Source organism: Geotrypetes seraphini, chromosome 8, assembly GCF_902459505.1.
Source record: "Geotrypetes seraphini chromosome 8, aGeoSer1.1, whole genome shotgun sequence".
Lineage (NCBI taxonomy): Eukaryota > Metazoa > Chordata > Amphibia > Gymnophiona > Dermophiidae > Geotrypetes > Geotrypetes seraphini.
In genome coordinates, this window is record NC_047091.1 from 153,109,966 (window position 1) to 153,135,075 (window position 25,110).

Sequence of the window (25,110 nt, forward strand, 5' to 3'; positions counted from 1 at the left end):
CTCTTGCGCAAGCTGCAGCACGTGGTTGTGATAAGACATCGCCTTATCAAAGTTCCTTCTGTAATAGTAAGCGCTGCCCAGGTTGCTGTAGGCCCGCGCCTCTTCCCGTTTGTTTCCCAGCTCCTTGGAGATTTTCAGGTGCTGCTCATGACACTGAATGGCGTTTTCAAAGTCCTCCATGGCAATATAGACAGTGTCCATGTTCACCGGTTCCCGCACTTCGGAAAGTTCATCTTTGGATTGTTTAGCGAGGAGAATGCACTGCTTGTGGCTAGCCAGCGCATTCAGGTAATCTCCAATGCAGTGTAGACATGGCCCAAGCTGCTCAAGGCAGAAGACTCAGCCTGTACTTCATGGCGGGAGAGAGAGATTCGCGCACATGCGCACTCCTACCTGAGGTGCCCTACATCTCATGAAAAACGGATACTGATACACAGAGCAGGACATATGCCAGTTGGATCTATTGCACTTTAAGCGCAGTTGCCCCAAAGCCTGCTAATTTACCCATAGCATCTGGTCTCTTCACACTGTGGGAGTGTGTGGTGCAGGGGTTAGAGCAACAGTCTCAGTCAGCACCCTGGGTCTGTGGGTTCAAATACCTCACTGCTCCTTGTGATCCTAGGCACGTCACTTAATCCCCTCATTGCCCCAAGTACACTAGATAGAGTTTGAGCCCACCAGGACAGATAGGGAAATATGATAAAGTACCTGAATGTAAACCACTTAGGATATAACTGGTTTATAAGTAATAAAATAAAAATAAATAAAATAAACAAAAATTGGGAGACATTTGGATTTAGCTCAATCTTTTCAAACAAGCTTTGTTACAACATTAAGAAAGAGTTAGACCTAAGCAATGATAATGCTGTTGTTTGATTAGTTATGGTATATATAAAAAAATAAGCTAGAAACAGGTACAGTGATACTTATTGTTTTGTGCCCAGCATCCTTGGCACTTGACTTTATCCCAAAGCAAAGCCACAGTGCCAATATATTTACATTAGATACTAACCCTGTTTCCCATTAAAGCAAATATCCCTTCCTAAAACTTGTCAATGGTAGGTAAGCATATAGACAGCTACCTCCTCACCCCTTCTCAGCACTGCTGTGCAGTCAACAGCTAACTAACATGTACATTAGATAGATGAGATTTGCTAAAGTATACCTGATTTTAGGACCCTCTATAAGATATTTTAAAGTGGTAAGATAATGGCTATATAAACGCGCTGTAAAGCTTTTTTTTTTTTTTTTTTACTTATAAGGGATTTTTATTCACAATGTAGAATTGCACACCAGAACCCCCCCCCCCCCCCGCATCAATCAACTCTAAACCACAGCCACTCAATAGGATCAAAAACGGCAGGTCTATTATTACACACAAAAGCTAAATAAATAAATAAATAAATAAATACCTCTTGCCATTGTATCTCAGCAGCAAAATTGCGAGGAAACAACGAACATGTATCAAACATTTATAAACACAAATATCCTAAACCGCACACATGCTTTCTTACTTTAGTAAGAAAACGCTACCATCTACTAACTAACTACCGCCCATTATTCATTTGATTGGGGCGTGCGCCTTACTCTTCATACAACATCAAATTCTTATTGGTTTAGAAAGACCATTCCAGCCTTTTGCTTTCAATAACCCTTTTATCGGAAACACCCACTTGTCCATCAGTGTTAGAGTTTAAATTTCTCGCTGCTTATAGCTGATTGGTTGTTAGGACACTAGCAGTGAAGACCTGATTGGAGCCGAGAAATGAGGAAGTAGTAAGGGCAACATCGCAAACTCGCTGTTGCTTGAACAGATAAACTCAAAGATCCATACGTAAGACTGCATCCGTCGCGCCTTACGTGTACGCTGCAGTGACCTTCCAAACATGGAGACGACGGCGCGTTGTTTTTTCCCATCATCCTACTGGCACACAGAAACGTCACTTCCCGCCTCCGAGATGATAATCGGTCACGTGACTCCGAACCGCCGTCAGCTTCCAAGGACCCCCAAAAACCTAAAACGACCTGACGAAGATGCTCCTGGGGACATCTTGCTCAGGGTTTACGGTTCCGCGACTAACGGGGTTTCGCTCTGCGTTCGAAAATCGGTCGGAAAAGTCCATCTTGATCTACTATTTCCAGAATCTTCCTGGGCTGTGCAGGGGGTCACGTGGTGCGGCGCGCTGGTGTTTCCCCGGTAAAGATGGCGCCGGTCAGGTAGAAAGCGTCGGATCCTAGGCTGCCGCGATTCAATTTTGACCAAGAAGAGTCGCGGGCGGAAAGCAGGCAAAGTAAGTCCTATCCAGAGCTGAGCAAGGCACGAAGCGGTAGCGGAAAATCTGTATTCTGATGGGAGATGGGGTTTGTTGAGACTAAATGAAGGAGAATGTTTTTACTAGTGGTGGTTTTTTATTCCTACTCTCTTATCCTGTAGTCTCTTCGCGGGCCAAGCGCTCACCGACGCGGGGTTGCGTACGCACAGCTTTGATATTAATTCTTTAGGGAGATGGTTTGGGGTATTGGCTCTGTTTTAAATGGTGTCTGAAGAGCGGGTGGCAACTCTAGGGCAGGTGTTTTCACGAAGGAGAGGGACGAAGAGCAACGTAGTTTGACTGCATCCAAATAAGCTCTGTTCCTCCATTGTTCGGACCGGGCCCCTGGTAACAGCAGCCTGGGAAAAATCTAGCTCCTCGTGGCTCGTGTCTCTTTTGTCATCAGTATTGCTTTATCTTTACTAGTTGAGAGACTAGTGATGAATTTTATGGTATCTGGAAAGGAGTCTCTTCCTGCTTCGCAATTTTTTTATGCATTTAAAAAGCAAGAACGCATTCTAGTTTTGTAAACTAAAATGTGATGCATTGGACTGGTTATTTCTATACAGAATTACGCAGCTGAATGATTCAACCCGGAAGTTTATGCTTTTGGGGCACGTGCTAAATAGGTTATGTTGTGGGCTACGACTGACCTTTAAAGTTTAAGTTTTTTAAGTTTAGTTTTTCTGTGAGGAAAAAAAAACTTTCCCTACCTTAAGTAGGGATTGTTTAGATATGTTGCTACAACTAGATCATGAAGTACAGTTGTAAAACATACAACTTAATGTTTGTATTTATATAGTTAAGTCTGTGCTTATCTTGCTTATAGATAGGACTATTAATGTATTTTGTTTTTACCTGAATGCTTTTATTGACACAGTTTTATGTTTAAACTTAAACATGAATATCTGTAAAATCTACTGCATTTATTTTATAGTAAGGGTTATAAAATGTATTCTAGGTTGCCTTATAATATACTAAAGGTTAGCATGTTATCTGTTATATGGTCCAATTTTTTTCCTATGGGCCGTACTACAGATTACATGTGATAATTTGTAGTAAAAGAACCTGTTTAATGTACGGTATTTATGATATTGTCTCAAAACCTGTTAAAATTTAAATTACTGGCAATATCTGCAAAATAAGTATGTGAAGAAATCCAAAGATGGGCACCCATAATTAAGCAAAAACTACAAGTGTAACTCATAAAGCTTTGAACTACAAATTACAGAATATATATATACTTGTAGTTAACATTGTGCAGTAGCATTTTATAATTTATGATCAGTTAATAACTGCTTTTGCTTGGTATCTTGGATCAATGAGTGGGAGTCTAATCAACCTGATTCTCTCTGGAGAGTGTTTTAATTTCAATCCATACCTTTAGGCTTGAAGCAATGAATATAATTTGAAATAGTGTTGTGTGTGTTCTCTTGATAGAACTTGAAACCTAATTCAGAATAAACATAGCCATTATGTTTTAACATTTCATATTGCAACTTTTGTTTTATGTCAGAACTATGCCCATCACTCCTAAACGTTTGGGAGCAGGGTATTTTATTTTATTATGTTCATGCCTTTCCAGTGGTAGTGCAAGGCATGTTATCAGGTGCAATAGTTATAAAATATTTTGCTCAATTTTATTACTTTTTATCATACTACAGTAACTTTTGTTTCCAAGTCACAGAACAGTTGATACTCAAACCATGTTTTACATTTGTTGAAAGCTCAAACTTATTACACTGTAGAGAAGTGGGATTCTGCACTAGCTACAGCACTGATACCATCATGTGTTGCTTTTTAAGTGAGACCCTTGAAAGATAATGGGATATCTAGCCTTGACAATTTCTCTGGGCCTGGCCTTTGCTTGATCCTCCATAGGGATCACACCAAAGGTATTTCATAGATTTAAATCCTTCCTTACAGGTAGAACACATACTGTTATCTCTGGTTCTTCTATTTTGACAGAATATCATTTCTCTTGTAGGGACCCTTGGAGGGGGTTTGCACTCGCCAGTTCTCTTAATATTTTCCATGCACCTTTATTGATAGTTAGCCAGGAATTTGGATTAAAATTATATTCTGTTATTTCCCTTCCAGAATCAATGCTAAAGGTGTTTCACCTCCAACCCGTGAACTTGGCTTTGCAGAAATCCTCCTCCCACTTGGCTTAGGAATACAGAGCCCCCCTGTAGTTCTTAATTTCTGCAAACTGTGAAAGTCTTTCTGATCTGCTCTGCTTCTTATTTTTTTGCATGTTTGGGTTTGTTTTTTTTGTATGTGTGTTTTTTTTGATAGCATAGTGCCTTGAGACCCCTTTGGTGGTAGTGTGTCTCTGCTTGGGAAAGGACACAGTTTGCAAGCTTTGGGTTGACTTGTGGAGCTAGCCTGCTGTTGTGCTATCTTTGTAACTTGAGGTCTGTCCCCCTGGGAGCATGCTTACCTTCTGACTCAGTGCTTTAAGTGCAGGCTTGATGCACCCTGTATAACAGCCCTCAGGGTGTCTGGATGCAGGCTGCATTTTCCCTCCCCCCCCTTCCCGGTCACGTGAGGAAGTTCCGAGGGGGTGGAAGTTTCAGTTGGGGTCCGTCTGACTGGCAGCCCGAAGATTGAGTTTTTTGGTGAATCTCTGAGCCAAAAATCATTTTCTTGACTTCAGCTGTGGATTTTCAGCAGCTATTTAAGCAGCTGAAGGTGGATTCAACAGTGACACAGGTGACCGAACGCACTGGCCTCCCAAATGAGGGAGGAATAATGGTGAAAGATTCTCAGGACTGCAGGGTGGACATGGTCTCGAAGAAGCTTTTTTGAAGTTGATTTTTTGAGTATTAAGATGGCAGCAGCTGCCTCCTTTGTGGTACGTGCTTGTCACACGAAGTTGCACGTGCCTCCAGCTGGAGGAAGTTGCACCTGCCTCCAGCTGGTACTAAGGGGTCAGTTATACGAGGTGCTACACAAATGTTTGGGGAATGTGAACAGCACGTGTGAACTGGATATAGTATGCCCTTCCGCCGCTAGAGGTGTCTAGCATTATGCAATGTGAATCAGTGTGTCAGTGGGTTTGCAGCTGAGTGGTTGTGCTGTTCTGTGCGATTTTTGTAAGGTGGTGTTTAGTGACTGCAGATTTCGATATTACGGATTTTACTGAGCAAAGAATCTGCGTCAAATTTTGTTTTAAACTTAGAAAAACTTGCAGAAACCCCCCATCATATGCTCCAGGAAACCTTTGGAGATAGTGCCAAATGCCAAAGCAAAACCTTTCTTTGGTACAAACGCTTCAAGGATGGCCGAACATCTGTCCATGACTATGACTGTTCTGGATGACTGTCAACAAGCACAACACTGGAAACCATAGCAAAAGTTCATGAGATTATCCTTGCAGATTGTAGGCAAACTATCCATGTTTGTGAGCTAATAGAACAGTCATTCGGGACAGTTCAATGAATTTTGTCGGACGAATTGAACATGAGATGCATTTTTGCAAAATTTGTGCCAAGACTGCTAACCAGTTAACAGAAGGCCGCTCACACATCACTCATTGTTTGACAATTCCTGACTTCCATAAACAATACAGTGATTACACACCCTCCCTATTTGCCTGAGATTTTTTACTATTTCCCAAAATGAAATTACGACAAAGGGCGCCATTTTAACAAGATTAAAGAGATCCAGGCAGAATCACAGAAGGTCCTCAAGGCACTCACCCAAGATGACTTCCATAGATGCATGGACTTGTAGGAAAAACACTGTGATCACTGTATACATTTTCATTTCAAGGGGACTTCTTCGAAGGAGACAGTGGGAAACAAAGAGTTTCAGTAAGCAATTCCCAAAACTTTTGGGTAGCCCCTTGTATGGCAGATGCCATTTATGACCTTATGTGGGTTCTAGGCAAGGTTTTGGCTTATGCTGTTTCTGCTTGCAGAACTCTGGATCCGCCACTGGGTTCAGCCTCCAAGGCGACTCTCAGCAAGCTCCCTTTTAAAGGTCAGATGCTGTTTAGCAAAGGATTGGATGAACTTATGGCCAGTATGGCAGATAAGTCCCTCCCGGACAACAAGCCTAGGTGTGTTCCAGGAGGAGGTCATGGCAATTTTCATCCTTGTGCAGGTTTTGCCAAAATTCCTCAGGCTCGTTTGGCCAGAGATAATTCCAGTATTACAGATCCCGCTATAACAATCCCAAACACCAGCAGGCTTCAGGTTCTTGCATCAGCACTGCCTCCAGTTAGTCCCATTGATGCCAGGGACTTGGCCGAGCTTCCTTGCATTAGAGACCAGTTGTGTGTGTTCCTATGGGAGTAGTCAGAGATTTGTTCCAAATGTGTGCTGGACATTATATGGGAAGGGCACAAGATGTTTTTCTTTCACCTCCCTCGTGATTTTATTTTTTGACTCCCCTGTGGGGAGACCAGAGACATTGATAAAGGTTGAGGTGACTCTGCAGCATCTCTTGAACATTCAAGCTGTGGAACCAGTTCCCAAAAGCAAGGCTCTGGCAGGTACTCCTTTTACTTCATCATGCCAAAGAGAGACTCAGAAGACTGGAGACCCCTCCTAGATCTCGTCGGTCAATGCTTTTCTGCATATTCCACACATTGTTGCATGGAATCTGTGCATTCAGTCATAGCAGTGGTGGTTCCGGAAGAATGCCTGGCTTTGCTGGATTTAACAGACACTTTATTTGTATACTCCTATTTTCCCAGGACACCGAAAGTACCTGAGATTTCATGTTCAACAGCATTCAAATTTATGGCCCTGCCCTTTGGTTTGGCAATGGTCCCCTGCACCTTCACCATTCTGTGTTGTATCTCCATAGAATGGGGGTCCTAGTTCATCTATATCTGGATGATTCATTGATCTAGGCACCGTCCAGATGAGTGAGAGTAGGAGGTGAAGACTGTGATGTCTCTCCAACAGCGTTTGGGCTTGTCAGTTTCAAGAAGTCAGCTGACTCCCATCTCGGACATTGGACTATTTTGAAGTTCAGTTCAACATGCTTTGGGGGATGGGGGGTTTCTTCCTGAGCCACGCAAAACAGAATGTCAAGAAGCAAGAGACCACTACTGCAGTCCTTCCTGCCCTGGTAGTCTCTGCAGCATCATCCCTTCAGATGCCCCTTCCCTTGATAGAGCCAGCACTGAGCAGTCTATGCTGGTGGATTTGGGGAGCTGCTGTTGAGAAGGGTGTGCCCGTTAGGATTATGGAGTGGATTGCTCTTATGACCAGAGCCAGTCTCTCAGGCTGGGGGGCTTGTTCTATCCAAGGCCTAAGGATTCATGATCAATAAATTGTTTAGAGCTCTGGGCCATATGGTTGGCGATTGAAACCCCTGGAAGAGAAAGTAGTGCAGGTGTTTTCCAACAGTGCCACAGCTGTTGCATACATGAATCGTCAGGAATGCACCAGAAGTGGTTCTGTGAGTCTGGTGGCTTGGATGATGTTCTGGTGGGTGGAAGTGCATCTTCTGACCCTTTCCACGGTACATGAGGCTGGCGTGGGATATGTGCAAGCAGACTTTCTAAGTCGCCAAATTCTGGACCTGGGAGAGTGGTCACTGTCAAGGAGAGCGTTTTGTCTCATTGTTAGTCGCTGGGGCAGACTGACAAGATTTGATGGCTTCAGCCAAGAACTCCAAAGTCAAGCGCTTCTTCAGTCGAAGGACAGAGTCCAGAAGCTTAGGACTGGACGCGTTGGTCCAGCTAACTCATTTACATCTTCCTGTCTTGGGCCCGTGGTAAGTCGAGTCATACGCAAGATCGTAGCTCATCCAAATCTGTTGATCCTAGTGTCACTTGACTGGCCTCACTTTCTATGGTATGTTGGTCTGGTCCATCTTCAGAGGGACGGGAAGCTCAAGCTCATCTTTGAGACCTTCTCATTCAAGGGCTTGTTCCTATGAAGAACCCACAGCACTTTGGTCTTACAACTTAGCTCTTGAGCACAAAGCTTTGCTGCAACAAGGATACTCTGATGTGGTGATTTGCCACTCTATTGAAATCTAAGAAGCCCTCTCATATGGCAGCTTACGCCAAGGCTTGGAAGGCTTTCCAGCAGTGATATGTTAGACACCAGGTGGAGCCTTTTGAGTGCTCCAATTCCAGTGGTCTTAGCCTTTTTTGCAGGCCGGTTTGGAAAAAGGCCTAGTGGTAGCTTCTCTCAAGTTACAGGTGGGAGGTCTTGTTTCAGAGCACTGTAGTTCCAGTTTGATTATGGCTTATCCTGATGTGACCAGATTTTTCAGGGGCACTTCATTTGCGACCACCCCGTGTTAAATTTTTCCAATGTGGAACCTCCAAAGTAGTGCTAAAAGGCCTTGCTGCAGCTCCTTTTGAACCGCTCAAATATGCTTCTCTTCTAAATCTTACAGTCAAGACAGTTTGCCTCGTGACGATTCTCAGCCAGGCATATCTTGGAGTTGCAAGCTATGGAGGCAGATATATCCTTCTGTACCATTCATTCCTTCTTTTCTTTTCCTAAAGTAGTTTCATCTGCCTGCTTTTTGTTCCACTGGGTCAGATGACAAAGGATAATATCTTGTGGAAACTGGAAGTCCGAAGCGTTTTGCTTCACTACTTTGGAGAGGACAAATGATTTCCATCTTTCTGACCAGGCTAAGGCCTCTATTGCCAGATGGATTTGCATGGCAATTTTATTGACTTACATTACCTGTGGCAGGCAGTTGCCAGTACCTCTCAAAGCTCATTCGACAAGAGGTGTTGCCGCTTCATGGGCAGAGTCTTGAGTGATTAATTCAGCCAAGATTTGTAGAGCAGCCACTTCGTCATCTCTTTATACCTTTACCAGATTTTACAGAGTGGATGTGACAATTCAGTTTGATGCTACATTTGGGATCTCGGTGTCTTCTGTCCCACACTAGACATTGCCATTGCTTTGGTACATCACCCTTAGTATTGATCCTGGAAGGGATGTAACAGAATAGAAGATTAGGCTCTTACCTTTGATAACCTTCTTTCTTTAAATTCGTTAGGGAATCAATACGGCCTACTCTTTTATCATTATCGCCTCCCTATTTCTGCCTTGGAAGTTTCTCCTTTTAGGCTTTAGTATTGTCCGGCCAGCAGACATGCCCTATATGGAATTCTTCTGTATGAACAAATCCATAACTATCAAAGGCAGGTTTCCAGTTTGTGCTCATGGCACATGACAGGTTGGTGTATGTAATTTGATATAAACAAACTGTCAAGCAGCTAATACATGTGTTTACCAAGACCTCAAATACCCGACGGTAGTCATTGTTTTTATTCAGTTGTTATCCATTGGGTTATTTTGTTTCGACACGTGTTAGGACCCCTGAGGAAGGAGTGTTTCTTCAAAACACAGACCGTATTGGCTCTGATCTTATCAGTTCTTTGGATGCAAACTGTTTCATGTTTTTACAATTGTTCAATAAAGTCTTGGCATCCTGTACTTCATCACTGCAGTCTCTGTTTTTTGTTCTTTGTCCCGATATTTGACTGCAGTCATGTTGGATTTTCTGTTTGCTGCTAATTTAATAATAAACCATACAACAATAAATCACAGTATTAAATGTAATAAGTTTTTGTGCAGTGCTCAGAGCCGCAACCTTTTAGTGCTCAACATAAAGTGAACTAAGCATAGGCTTCCCAAAAGGACCATCACTGCACGCACTGTCCTTCCACCACTTAAACGAACAACTTTATTAATAGAAAAGCAAAAAAAAACAAAACCAAACAACTTATTTGTATTGACATGGCTGGATCAATGTGGGTCCAAACAATTGGGCAAAATATAAGTTCCCACAAACACATAGATAGAGCTCCTGAAGCTGTGAAACACAACCTCATAACTTTTTTTTTATCCTGCCATTTGCTAAATGGCAAAGTTCCCTCACCCTCTTATTTGTCTTAGGCTAGGGGTCTCGGGGTCCCTTCTTGAGGGCCGCAATCCAGTCGGGTTTTCAGGATTTTCCCAATGAATATGCATGAGATCTATTTGCATTCACTGCTTTCAATGCATATTCATTGTGGAAATCCTGAAAACCCGACTGGATTGCGGCCCTCAAGGAGGGACTTTGAGATACCTGTCTTAGGCTATCTTCTCTTTATGGAAGAGAGACTTGCATGGGTGTGGAGAGTGCTAATAATAGTTGCATAATTGTGCATATAACCTAAGATCAGGATAGATGATGTCCAGGAACTACAGATGTGAAATACCTTTCTCGTGGTTATCCATTAAAACCTGAGGTTAAACAATTGCAGAATATTTTTAAATGTGCTTGGCACAGTCAGACAAGGGGGGAGGGTTAGAGGGAAATGTATAAGAAGTGGAGCTTGAGGCAGATTGCTGCAGATATTAAAATTTAGTTCCTCAGGTGTAGTAAGTGAGAGATTTTGGAAGTAAAAATGCTGATACTGGATAGTAGAATGAAAGAAGAAAAAATATTACCATTAGGTTTGGAAATCAGTTTTTAATATAGAACTCCACTAGCTTTGAGGCTAACCTAATGACTTGTATCAGTATTCTCTGTTTACTGAATGAGGCCTAGCTTTCTGTCTGTTCGACAGTAGATGGCTGGGAAGATGATTTTAAGAAAAAATGAAAGTAATGTGTTCTTTTGTTAAGATGATGGAACCAGGACAAGATTTGTTGCTTGCTGCTTTGAGTGAGAGTGGAATCAGTCCAAATGATCTCTTTGACAGTGACTCTGTGGACATTGGTCTGGTGACCCCTTCAACTCCAGCTCTTCAGCAGGTAAATAAATAGTTTTTCTCAGACTGTTTGCCTTACACATATTGATTTGTTTTTGCAGCTTTGTATACACTAGTAAGTGTTTTTTTACATGAAAGGTAGAGGTAAAGCTGGAAATTTCCCTGAATGCCTGGTCATATGATTACTTAAATATTGCTGTTAGCACCTAGAATTAGTGGGGTGGGATTCAGTAAATGGCACCCAAATTTGGATGCTGAAAAAAATCTATAAATTCTGGCACTTAAGCACAAATTCCCAGTATTCAGTAATACTGTGTTAATCTTTAGTGAATGCTCTGACCTAAAGAATGACATGGGGACACACATTTCACTGTCCCTACGTGAACTCATTTTCCCTTCTGGGCGAGTTTTTTTTCTCCTGCTTTTGCCCCATTCCTACAAGCTCTGTCCTCATCTGCACAAGCCTCAAGCACTTTGAAATCATACGTGTCAGGCTTGTGCAGTTAAGGCAGAGCTTTCAGGAATGGGGTAGGGACAGTGACAAAACTCACGGGGATGGATAAAAATTTGTCCCTGTGTCATTCTCTACTCTGACCCTTCCATGCCCATGCCCCTTCTCAGTTGCACACTAAAATATTTATACGTGTATCTTTATAAAAATAGCACCTAACAAAATGTATGTGCAGATCCTAATTGGAACCACTGAACTGCAATTGGTGGTTAGTGCCCAATTATTGCTAGTTAATGGCTCGTGGCTCAGTTAAGTTGCACTTGGCATCTTGGGTGCCATATATAGAATCTGGGGGAAAGTGCCCAGGGTAGGGGTTGCTTTCATCGTTTTTTGGGTTCAGATGATTTAGTCTCAGATTGAATTGAGCATGGGACAACCAAATGACAGATGAAATTTAATGTGGACAAATGCAAAGTGATGTATATTGGGAAGAGTAACTCAAATCACTGTTACCAGATGCTAGGGTCCACCTTAGGGGTCAGCGTCCAAGAAAAAGATCTAGGTGTCATTGTAGACAATAGGCTGAAACTTTCTACCCAGTGTGTGGTAGCAGCCAAGAAAGCAAACAAGGTGCTTGGAATTATTAGAAAAGGAATGGTAAATAAGACTGTTTTATAATGCCTCTGTATCACTCTATGGTGCTACCTCACTTGTATTGTGTTGTGTATTGTATTGTGTTTAATTCTGGCTATCGTATCTCAAAAAAGATATAGCAGAATTAGAAAAGTTTCAAAAACGACCAAGCTGATAAAGGGATCGGAACTCCTCTTGTATGAGGAAAGGTTAAGGCTCTTCAGCTTGGAAAAGAGACAGCTGAGGGGAGGTGATTTGAAGTCTACAAAATCCTGAGTAGTGTAGAACAGGTACAAGTGAAATGATCTATGTTTTATTACTCCCATCAAAAATTTCAAAAACTAGGGGACAATCGGAAATTACAGGGGGATACTTTTAAAATCAATAGGAGGAAATTTTTTTTTCACTCGGAGAATAGCTAAGCTCTGGAACATATTGCCGGAGGATGTGGTAACGGCATTCATTGAGCTGCCTCTTTGTGGATGATACCAAAATCTGCAATAGAGTAAACAACCCTGAGGATGTGGAAAACATGAGGAAGGATCTAGTGAAGCTTGAGGAATGAACTGAAATTGAGCTGGTTTTAAAAAAGGTTTTTGACAAGTTCCTGGAGGAAAAGTCCCATAAGAACATAATAGCTTTACTGGATCAGACTAATGGTCCATCTAGCCCAGTAGCCTCTCTTCGTGGTGGCCAATTCAGGTCCCTAATACCTGCCAAAATCCCAAATAGTAGCAACATTCCATGTTACCCATCTAGGACAAGCAGTGACTTCCCCATGTCTCTTAATAACAGACTATGGACTGTTCCTCCAGGAAATTGTCCAAACCTTTCTTAAAACCAGCTATGTTAACTGCTCTTATCACATCTTCTGGCAACATGTTCAGACGTGTTCAAGTTTAACTATTCTCTGAGTGAAAAAATATTTCCTCCTATTGGTTTTAAAAGTATTTCCCTGTAACTTCAAGTGTCCCCTAGTCTTTGTAATTTTTGACAGAGTAAAAAAATTGATCCACTTGTACCCGTTCTATACCACTCAGGATTTTGTAGACTTCAATCATAATGCCCCTCAGCCATCTCTTTTCTAAACTGAAGAGCCCTAACCATTTTAGTCTTTCCTCATATGAGAGGAGTTCCATCCCTTTTACCATCTTGGTTGCTCTTCTTCTTTGAACCTTTTCTAGTTCAGCTATATCTGTCTTGAGATAAGGCAACCAGAATTGAACACCATATTCAAGGTGAGGTAGCACCATGGAGCGATAGAGGCATTATAATAATCTTAGTCTTTTAATAATTCCTAGCATCTTGTCTGATATTGAGACACTTAAGATAACAATTAACAGACCTTGGCGGTGCTGCTGTGTGTATATTGTTTAAACACACAGACCGATAGCACCAAAATCTTCATCAGTCTCCAGATAGTCAAAAATATTTCAGGTATACTTTATAGAATGTTCACTTTAGAAATTTAAATATTCTTCTTAGTTGTAGCATAATTAGGGGATCTTGTCCGACATAGAACTATGTTTTGCCCGTCAGAGGCTGTTTCAAGGTACTTCCCCTGACATTTTGGTAGTGAAGGCTTTCTCCTCTCCTTTGGAATGGGCTTCTCCTTGTCTCTCCAACATGCAACATGTTGGACAAGATCCCCTAATTATGCTACAACTAAGATGAATATTTAAGAACGTATTAAAAGTTAGTATAGATCTACTGCCTAGTTTATATGTGCACTGATATTGAAACGGACATAGGGGAAGCCATTACTTGCCCTGGGATTAGAAGCATGGAATGTTGCTACTATTTAGGTTTCTTACAGGTACTTGTGACCTGGATCGGTCACTGTGAAAACAGTATACTGGGCTAGATAGACTATTGGTCTGATTCAGTACAACTATTCTTATATTCTGTTGCCCTCCTTGGAAGCAGTCCTGGTTTTGCCCAGCTATCCTTTTTCTGTTCAAAACTTAATCTTTCAGCATTGCCTTACAGTATTATTGCCCATATGTTAATTGTATATATTTTTCTCTCTGGCTGTGGGGGAAAGATTTTATTTCATACACACATGAAGTGACCTAGTATTCCTTTTCTGGGACTGTTTTAAAATGTATTATATCTGTCCATTCTGAGGTTGTATTTTGTCGAGTATACGTATTGCATATAAAACCAAGGCTGTGGTGTCAGAAGCAATTATAGAATTACAGGAGTTGGTCGGAAAACATACAGACTCTGAATAAATGCAAATAGTAATGCTTTAATATTTCCAGTTTCACAGATACTAATTCAATTAACCTATTTTTCTTTTCAGGAAATAATTTAAATATAAAAAAGCCATAAAAGCATATCTAGCTTATAAACCCAAACTTTAATGGATTAGGATGCTACAACATAGTAGATGACGGCAGATAAAGACCCAAATGGTCCATCCAGTCTGCCCAGCTTGATTCAATTAAAATTTTTTCTTCTTGGCTAGTTCTGGGCAAGAATCCAAAGCTCTACCCGGTATTCTCTGTCAAAACAGACTCCTGCCGGCTTCCGCTGACGTCACTGACCAAAATGGAGGGTTAGGGACTTAGCTCTGACTCCCAGCTGCATATTGCCTCGCTTTTCCCACTGCGGGTTGCCCATTTCTTGAGAGTGTTGGAGAGCCGGGGGTGTGCGACACCGAGCGCAGTTGAAGCATGCTGTCCCAGAAGAAGATCGATGAGGGGAGACAGCTGGAGAGTGGAGGAGAGGAGGGAGGCCTCCGCCATGTGCGCGGGACCTCCAGCGTGTCCACGCGTGAGTCTGGAGACAGCGTGTCTGAGGACGTGTTGGAGCGGGGAGTTTCCCTGCAGCTGCGGCACGCTAGATCAGCAACGGCTGTTACTAAAACAGATTTACAACAGTGGGCTGCTGACATTAAGAACGAGGTGGCGGCTGTGAAGGGAAAAATAAAAGATGCGGTCAAGGAGATCTGACAGGATTTTGCGGATCTGCTGGGCAGGTGGAAGACACTGAACGGCGGCTTGGGGAGCAGGAGGAAGCAGTGCAAGAGATCAATAACCAGATGACGGCTGTCCAAAAAGATCTCCTGCATTGCTGTGCACAAGTGGAGGACCTGGAGAATAGGTCCCGGCGGAACAATGTGTGGATCCTGGAAGTTCCGGATACAGCAGAGTATGGGGACGCCACAGCTGTGGTGCAGGAGCTCTATACGTTTCTGTTGGCTGAAGAGAGGGACTCTGTTTCTAACCCCGGTAACCTGAAAGTAGATAGGGCTCACCGTAAGCTGGGTCTGAAGAAAGGGGATTACCCTAGAGATATTATTGCTTGCATTCATCACTTTCAAAATAAAGATCGCCTGGTGAAGAAAGCCAGAGACCTGGGTGTTATTTCTTGGAAAAATTTGAAAGTGGAGATATTCCAGGATCTCTCCACTATCACCTTGCAGAAGCTTTTGGATGTGCTGAAAGAAAAATTTGCGCTACTGCTCTTTCCATTTGGCCTGCTGGTGACTCTTAATGGGGCGCACAAGTGAGTAATGACAGTGGCGGAGTTGTGGGCATTACTTCAGAAGGAGGGCCTGGTGACACCGGGAGATCCTGCCATGGGCAAATTATCAGTGCAGAAGTTGGAGCACTATCAATGGAAGGAGGCACCACAACAGCAGAGCACACGACCGGAGGGGGAGGAGACCGAGACGAGCGCGGCAGCTTCCCATGACACCTGAGAAGATGACTGATAAATGTTCCTGTTCATTTTTGAAGGAGTTCTGGATCTTGGTGGAGATCCCTAGGTGACATTGGGAGTGTGATTGGGGTTACATGGTTGTGGGTCTGGGGAGTTGATAGTGGTGGGCTTTTGAGTGTGAGTGGAATGGATGTGGGGGAGGGAGGTATATTGGAGGTGACATTGGGAGGCAATGGAGTCACTTGAAGCCATGGTGGGAGTTGGTGGTGGGGGTGGGGTAGATGTGGGGGAGAGATGGGGATGGAGGGCTTGGGATGGGTGAATGGGGTGCACGGGGGGATGAAAGGGGGAGGGGAGCTGGTGTTGGGTATGTTTTCTCTGGTTAAGGATGGGGGGATAGTAAATACGAGTGGGAAGTTTGAATGTTAAGGGGCTCAATATGGCTCATAAATGAGAACTGTTATTGAAGGAAATTAAGCGCCTATGTTTTGATATTTATTTTGTTCAAGAAACTCATTTTGTAAAAGCAGGGGAAAAACTTATACAGTTCCGGGACTATCCCTTGTGGACTTGGGCTTCTAATCGGTTGGAGGAGAAGAAAGCTGGGGTGGGGGATTCTGTTTTCTAAGAGGTTGAAGGTGATACCTGACCGGGAATGAAGGGATGAGGGGGAGAAGGGAAATAGCTTATATGGACCGGTGTTATCAATGGGGCTCAGGTGACTTTGGTTAATTTGTATGCACCTAATTCTAAATGGGGCCAATTTTTTTGACACACTCTTGTCCAAAATTCTATCGGTAAAGGCTGGGCACAGTGGTTGGCGGGGATTTTAATCTGGTATTCAACTCGGATTGGGACTCTACGGGCAAGGGAGGAAATAGACTTAAATACGATAGGAAATGCATGAAGAGATTTATGGAAGTCCTTAATGTAGTGGATGGGTGGCAGGTGCAACATTGGATGGGAAGGGATTACACTTTTTATTCTCCAGTACATGAAGTATACACTCGAATAGACCTGCTATGCGTTGATAAGGGTTGGGGGGGGAATTGCTGGATACCAAAATTGATACTATTGTGTGGTCCGACCATGCCCCATTATGGATGGATCAGAGATGGGGAGGCCCACGGATGGGGGGATACTTATTGGAAGTTGAATGATAGCCTGCTGGGTGATCCCCAGATTATTCGAAAGTTGGAGAAGGGGATTTCTGATTTCCTGGACCATAATAGTATAGATCGGTTCTCTCCCATGACAATCTGGGGAGCTGATTTCTTTGGCAGTAGGAGGAACTACAGTTGAGGGAAACTCTTCTCAAATTGATGGACCAACATAAGAGGGGGCAAGGGGAAGCACAGCTTTGGCTTCAGGAAACCTGAATGGCCCTAGGGAAATTAGAAGATGAGGTGATTAAATTTAATCTCGCGAAGTTGAAGCTCAAATATTATGAGTCCGGGAATTGGGCGGACAAACTATTGCTCACAGGGTCAAAGTGCAGCAAACTCGGGGTAATATCATGTCTATTAAGGCTACTGATGACACTATGGTGTTTGAAGAAGCAGGGATACAACAGAATTCTATCAGGAACTCTATACTCCGGAGCATGAGGGCTCTGTTGATGAGAGCTGGAACTATTTGAAGGACTTTGTCTGACATTGATGCTCAGGGGCTGGATGAGGACATCACCGTGGAGGAGGTATTGTGAGTTTTTCGACATTTGAAGCTGGGAAAATCCCCTGGGTTAGACAGATTTACGGGGCTGTTTTACAAGAAGCTTTCATCCTTGGTCGCGCTGCTATTGACTCGGTTATTCAGCTCCCTGAAAGAGTTAGAGCAATTGCCTTTTTACATGAGATTGGCAGGGATTACGATACTCCCTAAACCGGGGAAAGATTCTACCGTATGTGGGAGTTACCGCCCTAGAACACAAACTTCCAAGAGATGAGCGACTTTGTTCACCAGATGCTACAAAACCAAGCAGAAACCGATAGTGTGGATGAAATGTGGTCGACTCTGAAAGCCACCATACAGGAAGCGACAAACCGTTATGTTAAGCTAGTAAGTAAACACCGTAGAAACAATAAACCACAGTGGTTCACTGCGGAGATCTCAGACCTCATCAAAGAAAAAAAAAAAGCATTCATCTCTTACAAACAATCAAGGAAACAGGACTCCAGGGCAGAATATCTGACCAAGTCAAAAGCCGTCAAAACAGCAGTCAGGGAGGCTAAATTAAACATGGAGGAATCTCTAGCAAAGAACATCCAGAAGGGAGATAAATCATTCTTCAGGTATATCAGCAACAGAAGTAAAAACTCAGGGGGAATAGTACGTCTAAGGAAACCAGACGGAGACTATGTGGAAAAGGACTCAGAAAAAGCCCAACTGTTAAATGAATACTTCTGCTCTGTCTTCACCCGAGAAGCTCCAGGGCATGGCCCTCAGTTACAGACAAGGGCTGACTCAGTTGACCCATTTAGCGATTTCAAATTTACGCCCAACAGTGTCCACGTTGAGCTGTCCAAGCTCAAGGTTTACAAGGCAATGGGACCGGACAACCTGCACCCCAGAGTACTCAGGGAGTTGAGCGATGTCTTGGCGGAGCCGCTGTCGGCGCTTTTCAACCTCTCTCTTAGTTCAGGTAGCGTCCCGTTGGACTGGAGGAAGGCTAACGTCATTCCACTCCACAAGAAAGGCCCCAAGACAGAAGCGGCAAACTACAGACCAGTGAGTCTCACATCAATAGTGAGCAAACTAATGGAAACTCTTATCAAACACCAATTAGATACGATCCTGAATAAAGAGAACCTACGGGATCCCCGTCAACATGGATTTACTAAGGGGAGATCCTGCCAATCCAACCTGATCAGCTTCTTTAACTGGGTGACGGGGAAGCTAGATGTTGGAGAGTCCCTGGACATCGTATACCTGGACTTTAGCAAAGCATTCGATAGCGTGCCTCATCGCAGGTTACTAAGCAAGATGAGTTCCATAGGATTGGGCGACACATTGACGAAGTGGGTTGGGAACTGGCTTGGAGGTAGGGTTCAAAGGGTAATGGTGAATGGAACCCCCTCTGAAATGACGGAGGTGATCAGTGGAGTACCCCAGGGCTCTGTCTTGGGCCCAATACTATTCAATATCTTTATAAGGGACTTGGCAGAAGGGTTCCGAGGTAAGATAACATTATTTGCCGATGACGCCAAACTAAGCAATGTAGTGGGCAAAAGCACAATAGATAAAAATTCAATGCCCGACAATATGATGCATGATCTACTCTTACTAGAGAGCTGGTCTAAGACATGGCAGCTCAGCTTCAATGCCAAAAAATGCAAAGTTATGCACCTGGGTACCCAAAATCCATGCAGGACTTATACCCTTAATGGCGAGATCCTAACAAGAACAGTTGCAGAACGAGACTTAGGGGTGATCGTCAGTGAGGACATGAAGGCTGCCAATCAAGTGGAGCAAGCTTCTTCCAAGGCAAGACAAATCATAGGTTGCATACGCAGGGGTTTCGTCAGCCGTAAGCCCGAAGTCATTATGCCTTTGTATAGATCCATGGTGAGACCGCACCTGGAATACTGCGTGCAATTCTGGAGGCCACATTACCGTAAGGATGTGCTAAGGCTGGAATCGGTCCAGAGAATGGCCACCCGGATGGTCTCGGGACTGAAGGATCTCCCGTACGAAGAACGGTTAGATAAATTACAGCTATATTCGCTCGAGGAGCGCAGGGAGAGGGGAGACATGATCGAGACGTTCAAGTATCTCACGGGCCGCATCGAGGTAGAAGAAGATATCTTCTTTTTCAGGGGTCCCACGGCAACAAGAGGACACCCGTGGAAAATCAGAGGCGGGAAACTGCACGGTGACACCAGGAAATTCTTTTTCACCGAAAGGGTGGTGGATCGCTGGAATGGTCTTCCACTTCAGGTGATTGAGGCCAACAGCGTGCCTGATTTTAAGACCAAATGGGATCGACACGTGGGTTCTATTCGCAAAGTAAAGGCAGGGGAGGGTCATTAGGGTGGGCAGACTGGATGGGCCTTGGCCCTTATCTGCCGTCGATTTCTATGTTTCTATGTTTCTATTTCCTTGTTGGGTATTGACACCAAAGTTTTGGCCCGCATTTTGGCTGATTGGATGACTGCCCATATGCCAGCGCTTATCCATCCTGATCAAGTCAGGTTCATTGGGGGTAGGCAGGCGGCGGATGGTATTTGGCAGGTGCTGAATTTGGTGTGGAAGGCACAGTGATTGGGGTCTCCATGGGTGGCTGTAGCGGTGGACGCAGAAAAGGCTTTTGATAGGGTGGATTGGAAGTTTATGGAGGCAGTCTTGCGCCAGATGGGTTTCGGTTCGCGCTTTATCTCCTGGATTCTTACTTTTTATCATACCCCAATGGCCTGTGTCAAAATTAATAGGATCTACTTCAAGCCCTTTGAGCTTCATAGGGGAACGCGACAAGGGTGCCTGCTCTCTCCATTGCTGTTTGCTTTGGTGATTGAGCCTTTGGCACAACGTATTCTCCAATCCAGTCTTGTGCGGGGTCTTCAGGTACAGGGGGTGGAACATAAATTGTCACTGTTTGCGCATGACATTTTGGCCATCGTGGAGGGATCGGAGCAATCACTTCTGGCACTCCAAGATCTGATGCTGGCTTATGGGCAGCTCTCTGGCTTCAAAGCTAATCTGACCAAAACAGAGATCTTGAACCTTTTGGTGCCAGCTTTGGTTGCCCAGGAGTTGCAGCGTAGGGTTCCCTTTCGTTGGGTGACGGGTCCTATTAGATATTTGGGGATTCATCTGGGGGTGGAGTGGTCCTCCTTGTTCCGATTTAACTATATACCATTGGTTGCGGCTTTGCAGCAGGATCTTGCTAGATGGGATAAATTGTATCTTTCTTGGATGGGTAGAATGGAGATTGTGTGCATGATAGTCCCCCCCCCAAGTTTCTATATCTCTTTCTAGTCTTACCTATTGAAATTCCCAGAATGTACTTTCTCCGTTGGCACAGGAGCATTTTGCGCTTTATTTGGGGGGTGGGGGGGTAGGCATCCCAGGGTAGTGAGAGATGCCATGTTCAAATTCAAGGAGGAGGGGGGCCTAGGGATACCCAATTTGGAACAGTATTATCGGGCTGCACAGCTTATGGCAGTTGTTGATTGGCATGCCACTCCAGTTAAATTATAAGTTAGGTGGGAACAGGGCCTATTTGGGGAGGAACCTAGGGGTATTGGTGCGTTATCGTACCTACTGTGGGTGGGCTTACGGGATAAGGAGGTGGCTGCCTTTTCTAATCCTTTTACTAGGTGGACGATTCGGGTTTGGATGGGGGCATTTTGGCAGTTGGTGGGTAAAGTGCGGAGGCTCCATTTTCTTCCTATTATGTATGCGGAGGATTTCCTTCCGGGTAGGGAGGGGGACATCTTTAGATGTTGGGAGCACAGGGGGCTGCATTGTTTTGGCCAGCTGTTGGAGGGGGAGCAAATTAAAGAATTTCATGAGGTCCAAGCTCAATTTCACTTGGAGCAGCAAGATTTATTCCCATACCTACAGGTGAAAGATTATGTTATGTGTACTAAAGTGGGGGACACTAACGCTTTCCGGCGCTCGTGATTTGAGTCGTTGGGGGATTCGGTGCGCAGGGAGTGCATATCGATCTTTATATCGTATATTGCATGCCGCTCCTGATCAGATAACTTCTTATATGCAGGCTTGGGAGAAGGATTTGGGGCTCACATATATGGGAGAGGAATGGGAACAGATTGCCTTACGTATCCATCATGTGGCGGTGGCTCCACAGTTGGTGGAGAATGCTATTAAGCTCCTAGTAGGCTGGTATATCCCACCTGCTGTGCTTAGCAAAATGCATACTTCATGTGTGGGTGAGTGTTGGAGAGGGTGCAGCCTTATGGGTACATTCTTCCATATGTGGTGGGAGTGTCCTCAGATTCTGGGTTACTGGACTCGGGTGTTTAGCTATGTGGGGCGACTTCATCAATGCAGGGTGGCCTATAGAGCAGAAACTGCTTTATTGGGATTGATCCCTGGGGGAGTGGAGGCCACTCGGGATAGGTTGGCCGCCTGGCTTTTACGGCAGCCCAGTTGGTGCTGGCGTCTCACTGGAAGAGTCCCATGGTGTCCACAGTGGCGATGATGCGGGAGAAATTGGGCTGGGTGTGTGAGAAATTTAGGCTTTCAGTTCTGATAATCCGCCGGAGACAACAGTTTGAGGATCTTTTGGGGTAAGTTTCTGGAGGTGGAGGGTAGGGTTTCCCAGGCTCATAGACTGCGCTTGGCTAAAGGTGGGTCTGGTACTTCTTAGGGGCTTGGTGTTCTGGCCCCCATCCTTTTCCTGCCTTACCGGATAGGGGAATAAGGTGCTTTTAGGTGAATAGGCATTCCAGCTGGTTCTTGGGGGGGATGGGAAGAGGAGTGGTCGGGATGGGATTTGGGGTTTTTTGGTAACTATTGTAAACTATATTACTGCTTTTATGGTTGTGTGGGTTATGTGGTGCATCGGGGTTGTGCACTGTAATGTTCCATTTTGTTGTATGCGAGTGCACAGTATTTAATAATTAAAACACAAACAAACAACAGACTCCAGCCCATCTACACCCTCCCAGCCGTTGAAGCCTTTTCCAGCCCATCCTCCCTCAAATGGCAATATACAGACACAGACCGTGCAAGTCTGCCCAGTACTGGCCTTAGTTCAATATTTAATGTTTTCTGATTCTAGATCCTCTGTGTTCATCCCACACTTCTTTGAACTCTGTCACCGTTTTCCTCTCTACCACCTCTCTCGGTTTTCAATCAGTATAGCCAATCTTTAATCTAATTACACATAGAGGAGTTGGAGGTACCGTAAATTAAGGAGTAAGTCAAAGGTTTTGTGTACAGCCTTATGTAAAACTTTAAGGTTCAGAGCCTAAGATCAAGCTGGTTGATTTCTCTCTCATGGTGTATTTATCATGAAATGATGAAATATCTACTAATATGAAAATGCTGTGTTCTATCCTGAAAATTTTGAGATTAAAAAGGAATATAAAACAGATGAGTATGATAAGATTGTTTGGTTATCAGCAGTGTCTGTATCTTTCTGGACAGGTTGGTTTATTTTTGATATAGACTTTATTTAAAGCTGAAAAAAAGGAATGACGTGTCTCTTCATTGAGCCAAATCACTGTGCATTCACTGCTCCTTAACTCTTATTACCTGGTTTAATATTGTGTTCTGGTGCTGTTTGGACTTTGACAAAATTCTGGTTTTGTTCTAGGTTGGTGTGAGTTTTGAGGTTCATGGTTACTATCTCATCTGGAAAGATACTATATGTTTAAATAATTTTAAAATTAAATGTCATACTTCCTATTCCAGAGATGTGTTTTTATTATTATTTTTTTTTAACAGCCACCATCGACGACGACATTTGTATTGAATCAGATAAATCAGCTCCCACCTTTGGGAAACACAATAGTGATGACAAAATCAACACCTATTGCAACCACCAGACAGACTATCACAGTAGCGAAAGTCATTCAGACCAGCACAACTGCACGACCTACTGCAGGGCCTGTAGTACGCAATGCTTTGCCATCTGCACCTTCGAAGGACCAGGTTCAGCTGAAGGACTTGTTGAAAAGCAGTAGTCTTAATGAGCTAATGAAGCTTAAACCTCCACCTAATATTGCCCAACCAGTTGCCACAGCAGCCAGTAAGTATTGGTCTCTTATCCTCCTGCTTGAAAAGCAACCCAGGATCATTTGGTTACATTGTGCCATTTTAAAAGATGTATATTTCTTGTGGATATCCTGAAAACCTGATTAGCTGGGGTGCTTCCAGGACCAGATTTGGAAATCATTGCTGAACAGCACACCACCTGTCTTTTAACCCTATTTATCATGTACTTGGGCTTTGAAAACATGTCTGAACCTGTGCCTTTTCGGTTGCCACTAAAACAATACTGCTGATAGAAAGTAAGCTAAATTTATCAGCAAATGACTTAAATATGTGTGCCACCTGAAAATGTATGTAGTAATGCATATTCTAGAACAGTGTTCTTCAACTACCGGTCCATGGACCAGTGCCGGTCCACAGAAATTTTCTGCCGGTCCACAGGGCCAGCACGTGCATCAGGCCCAAAACAGTGTTCTTCAACCGCTGGTCCACGGTGCGATCAATGTGGTGTTATCTTCGAGCCAGCTCCCTCTTCCTCACTGATTCGGTGCACAAAGCCACGGGCAGTGGCTCCTACGCGTATCCTGCGCCTGAACTGGAAGCCTTCTCTCTGACATTGCAATGTCAAGAGGGAAGGCTTCCAGATGAGGCACGGGATGTGCAAGGTGCAATTAGCACTATTATGAGGGCGGGGTCGGGTGGAGATTGGGTAGAGATGGGCGGGGGTCTGGCCCATGACTTAGCCCTGTGTTCTTCAACCGCCGGTCCACGGACCGAAGCCAGTCCACAGAATAATTCTTTTATTTCTGCCGGTCCATAGGTGTAAAAGGGTTGAAAAACACTGTTCTAGAACATCTGGTGCTTGATTTATTTTGCCCCATATAGCACTTTACTTACTCAGTTAATCAAAGTACAGTTGTACGGTAAAAAAATTTCCTATTGGTATGCATCAGGGCGTTAACAAAAGCCTCATTCTGTTGAAAAGACATAGGATTCTGTACTGAAGCTGTTCTCCTTTATTCGCAAACTTTGCAGGAGAATGTTGGCTAGACCTTTCAACGCCTTCCCTTCACCAGTGGACAGTAGCTCCCTCTTCAGTTTTTTCTTTTGCAAGCAAAATGAGCAGGTGTGTTCTGATCTGTTCTGCTTCGTTTATTATTTTTGGGTATTTTTGTTGTTGGTTGTCCTTTTATACTTGGCTTTGGTGCTCTGAGGTCCCCTTTCTTTCTCCCTGCCCTTCCCCAAGCCACTGCCGCTGCCATCGGGGAACAGGACCCAAACGCCACCAAGGGATAACAGGCCCCAAAGCCGCCGCCACCCCATGCTCTCTCTGCTTCGGGCCGATCAATCTTCCTCTCCCTGACGGGCTGCGTGTTTGAGACCGCTGCTTTACATTATCTGTAGATTTCTAACTACTTTAGTTGATTAGATCAGTGGTTCCCAACCCTGTTCTGGAGGACCACCAGGCCAATCGGGTTTTCAGGCTAGCCCTAATGAATATGCATGAGAGAGATTTGCATATAATGGAAGTGACAGGCATGCAAATCTTCTCCATGCATATTCATTAGGGCTAGCCTGAAAACCCAATTGGCCTGGTGGTTCTCCAGGACAGGGTTGGGAACCACTAGTTTAGATCACCTCTTTGTATTATTCTAAGGACGTGATAAAAGGTA

At 44.0% G+C, this 25,110-nt stretch overlaps 2 protein-coding genes across 3 annotated transcripts in view; one reads left to right on the plus strand and one right to left on the minus strand.

The window, feature by feature from the left end:
* Positions 1-1,660, minus strand: part of KMT5A (lysine methyltransferase 5A) — a 66,719-nt gene extending 65,059 nt beyond the window's left edge. Inside the window, exon 1 of the mRNA XM_033956404.1 lies at positions 1,413-1,660. Coding sequence (XP_033812295.1) covers positions 1,413-1,422 — 10 coding nt within the window. The 5' untranslated portion in view covers positions 1,423-1,660. The remainder of the gene's footprint in view (positions 1-1,412) is intronic.
* A 294-nt stretch (positions 1,661-1,954) lies between these two features.
* SBNO1 (strawberry notch homolog 1) overlaps positions 1,955-25,110 on the plus strand; it is a 199,999-nt gene continuing 176,843 nt past the window's right edge. For both annotated transcript variants that reach the window (XM_033956400.1, XM_033956401.1), the window contains exons 1-3: positions 1,955-2,291; positions 10,919-11,047; positions 23,171-23,474. In XM_033956400.1, the coding sequence (XP_033812291.1) occupies positions 10,919-11,047; positions 23,171-23,474 (433 nt within the window). In that variant the 5' untranslated portion in view covers positions 1,955-2,291. The remainder of the gene's footprint in view (positions 2,292-10,918; positions 11,048-23,170; positions 23,475-25,110) is intronic.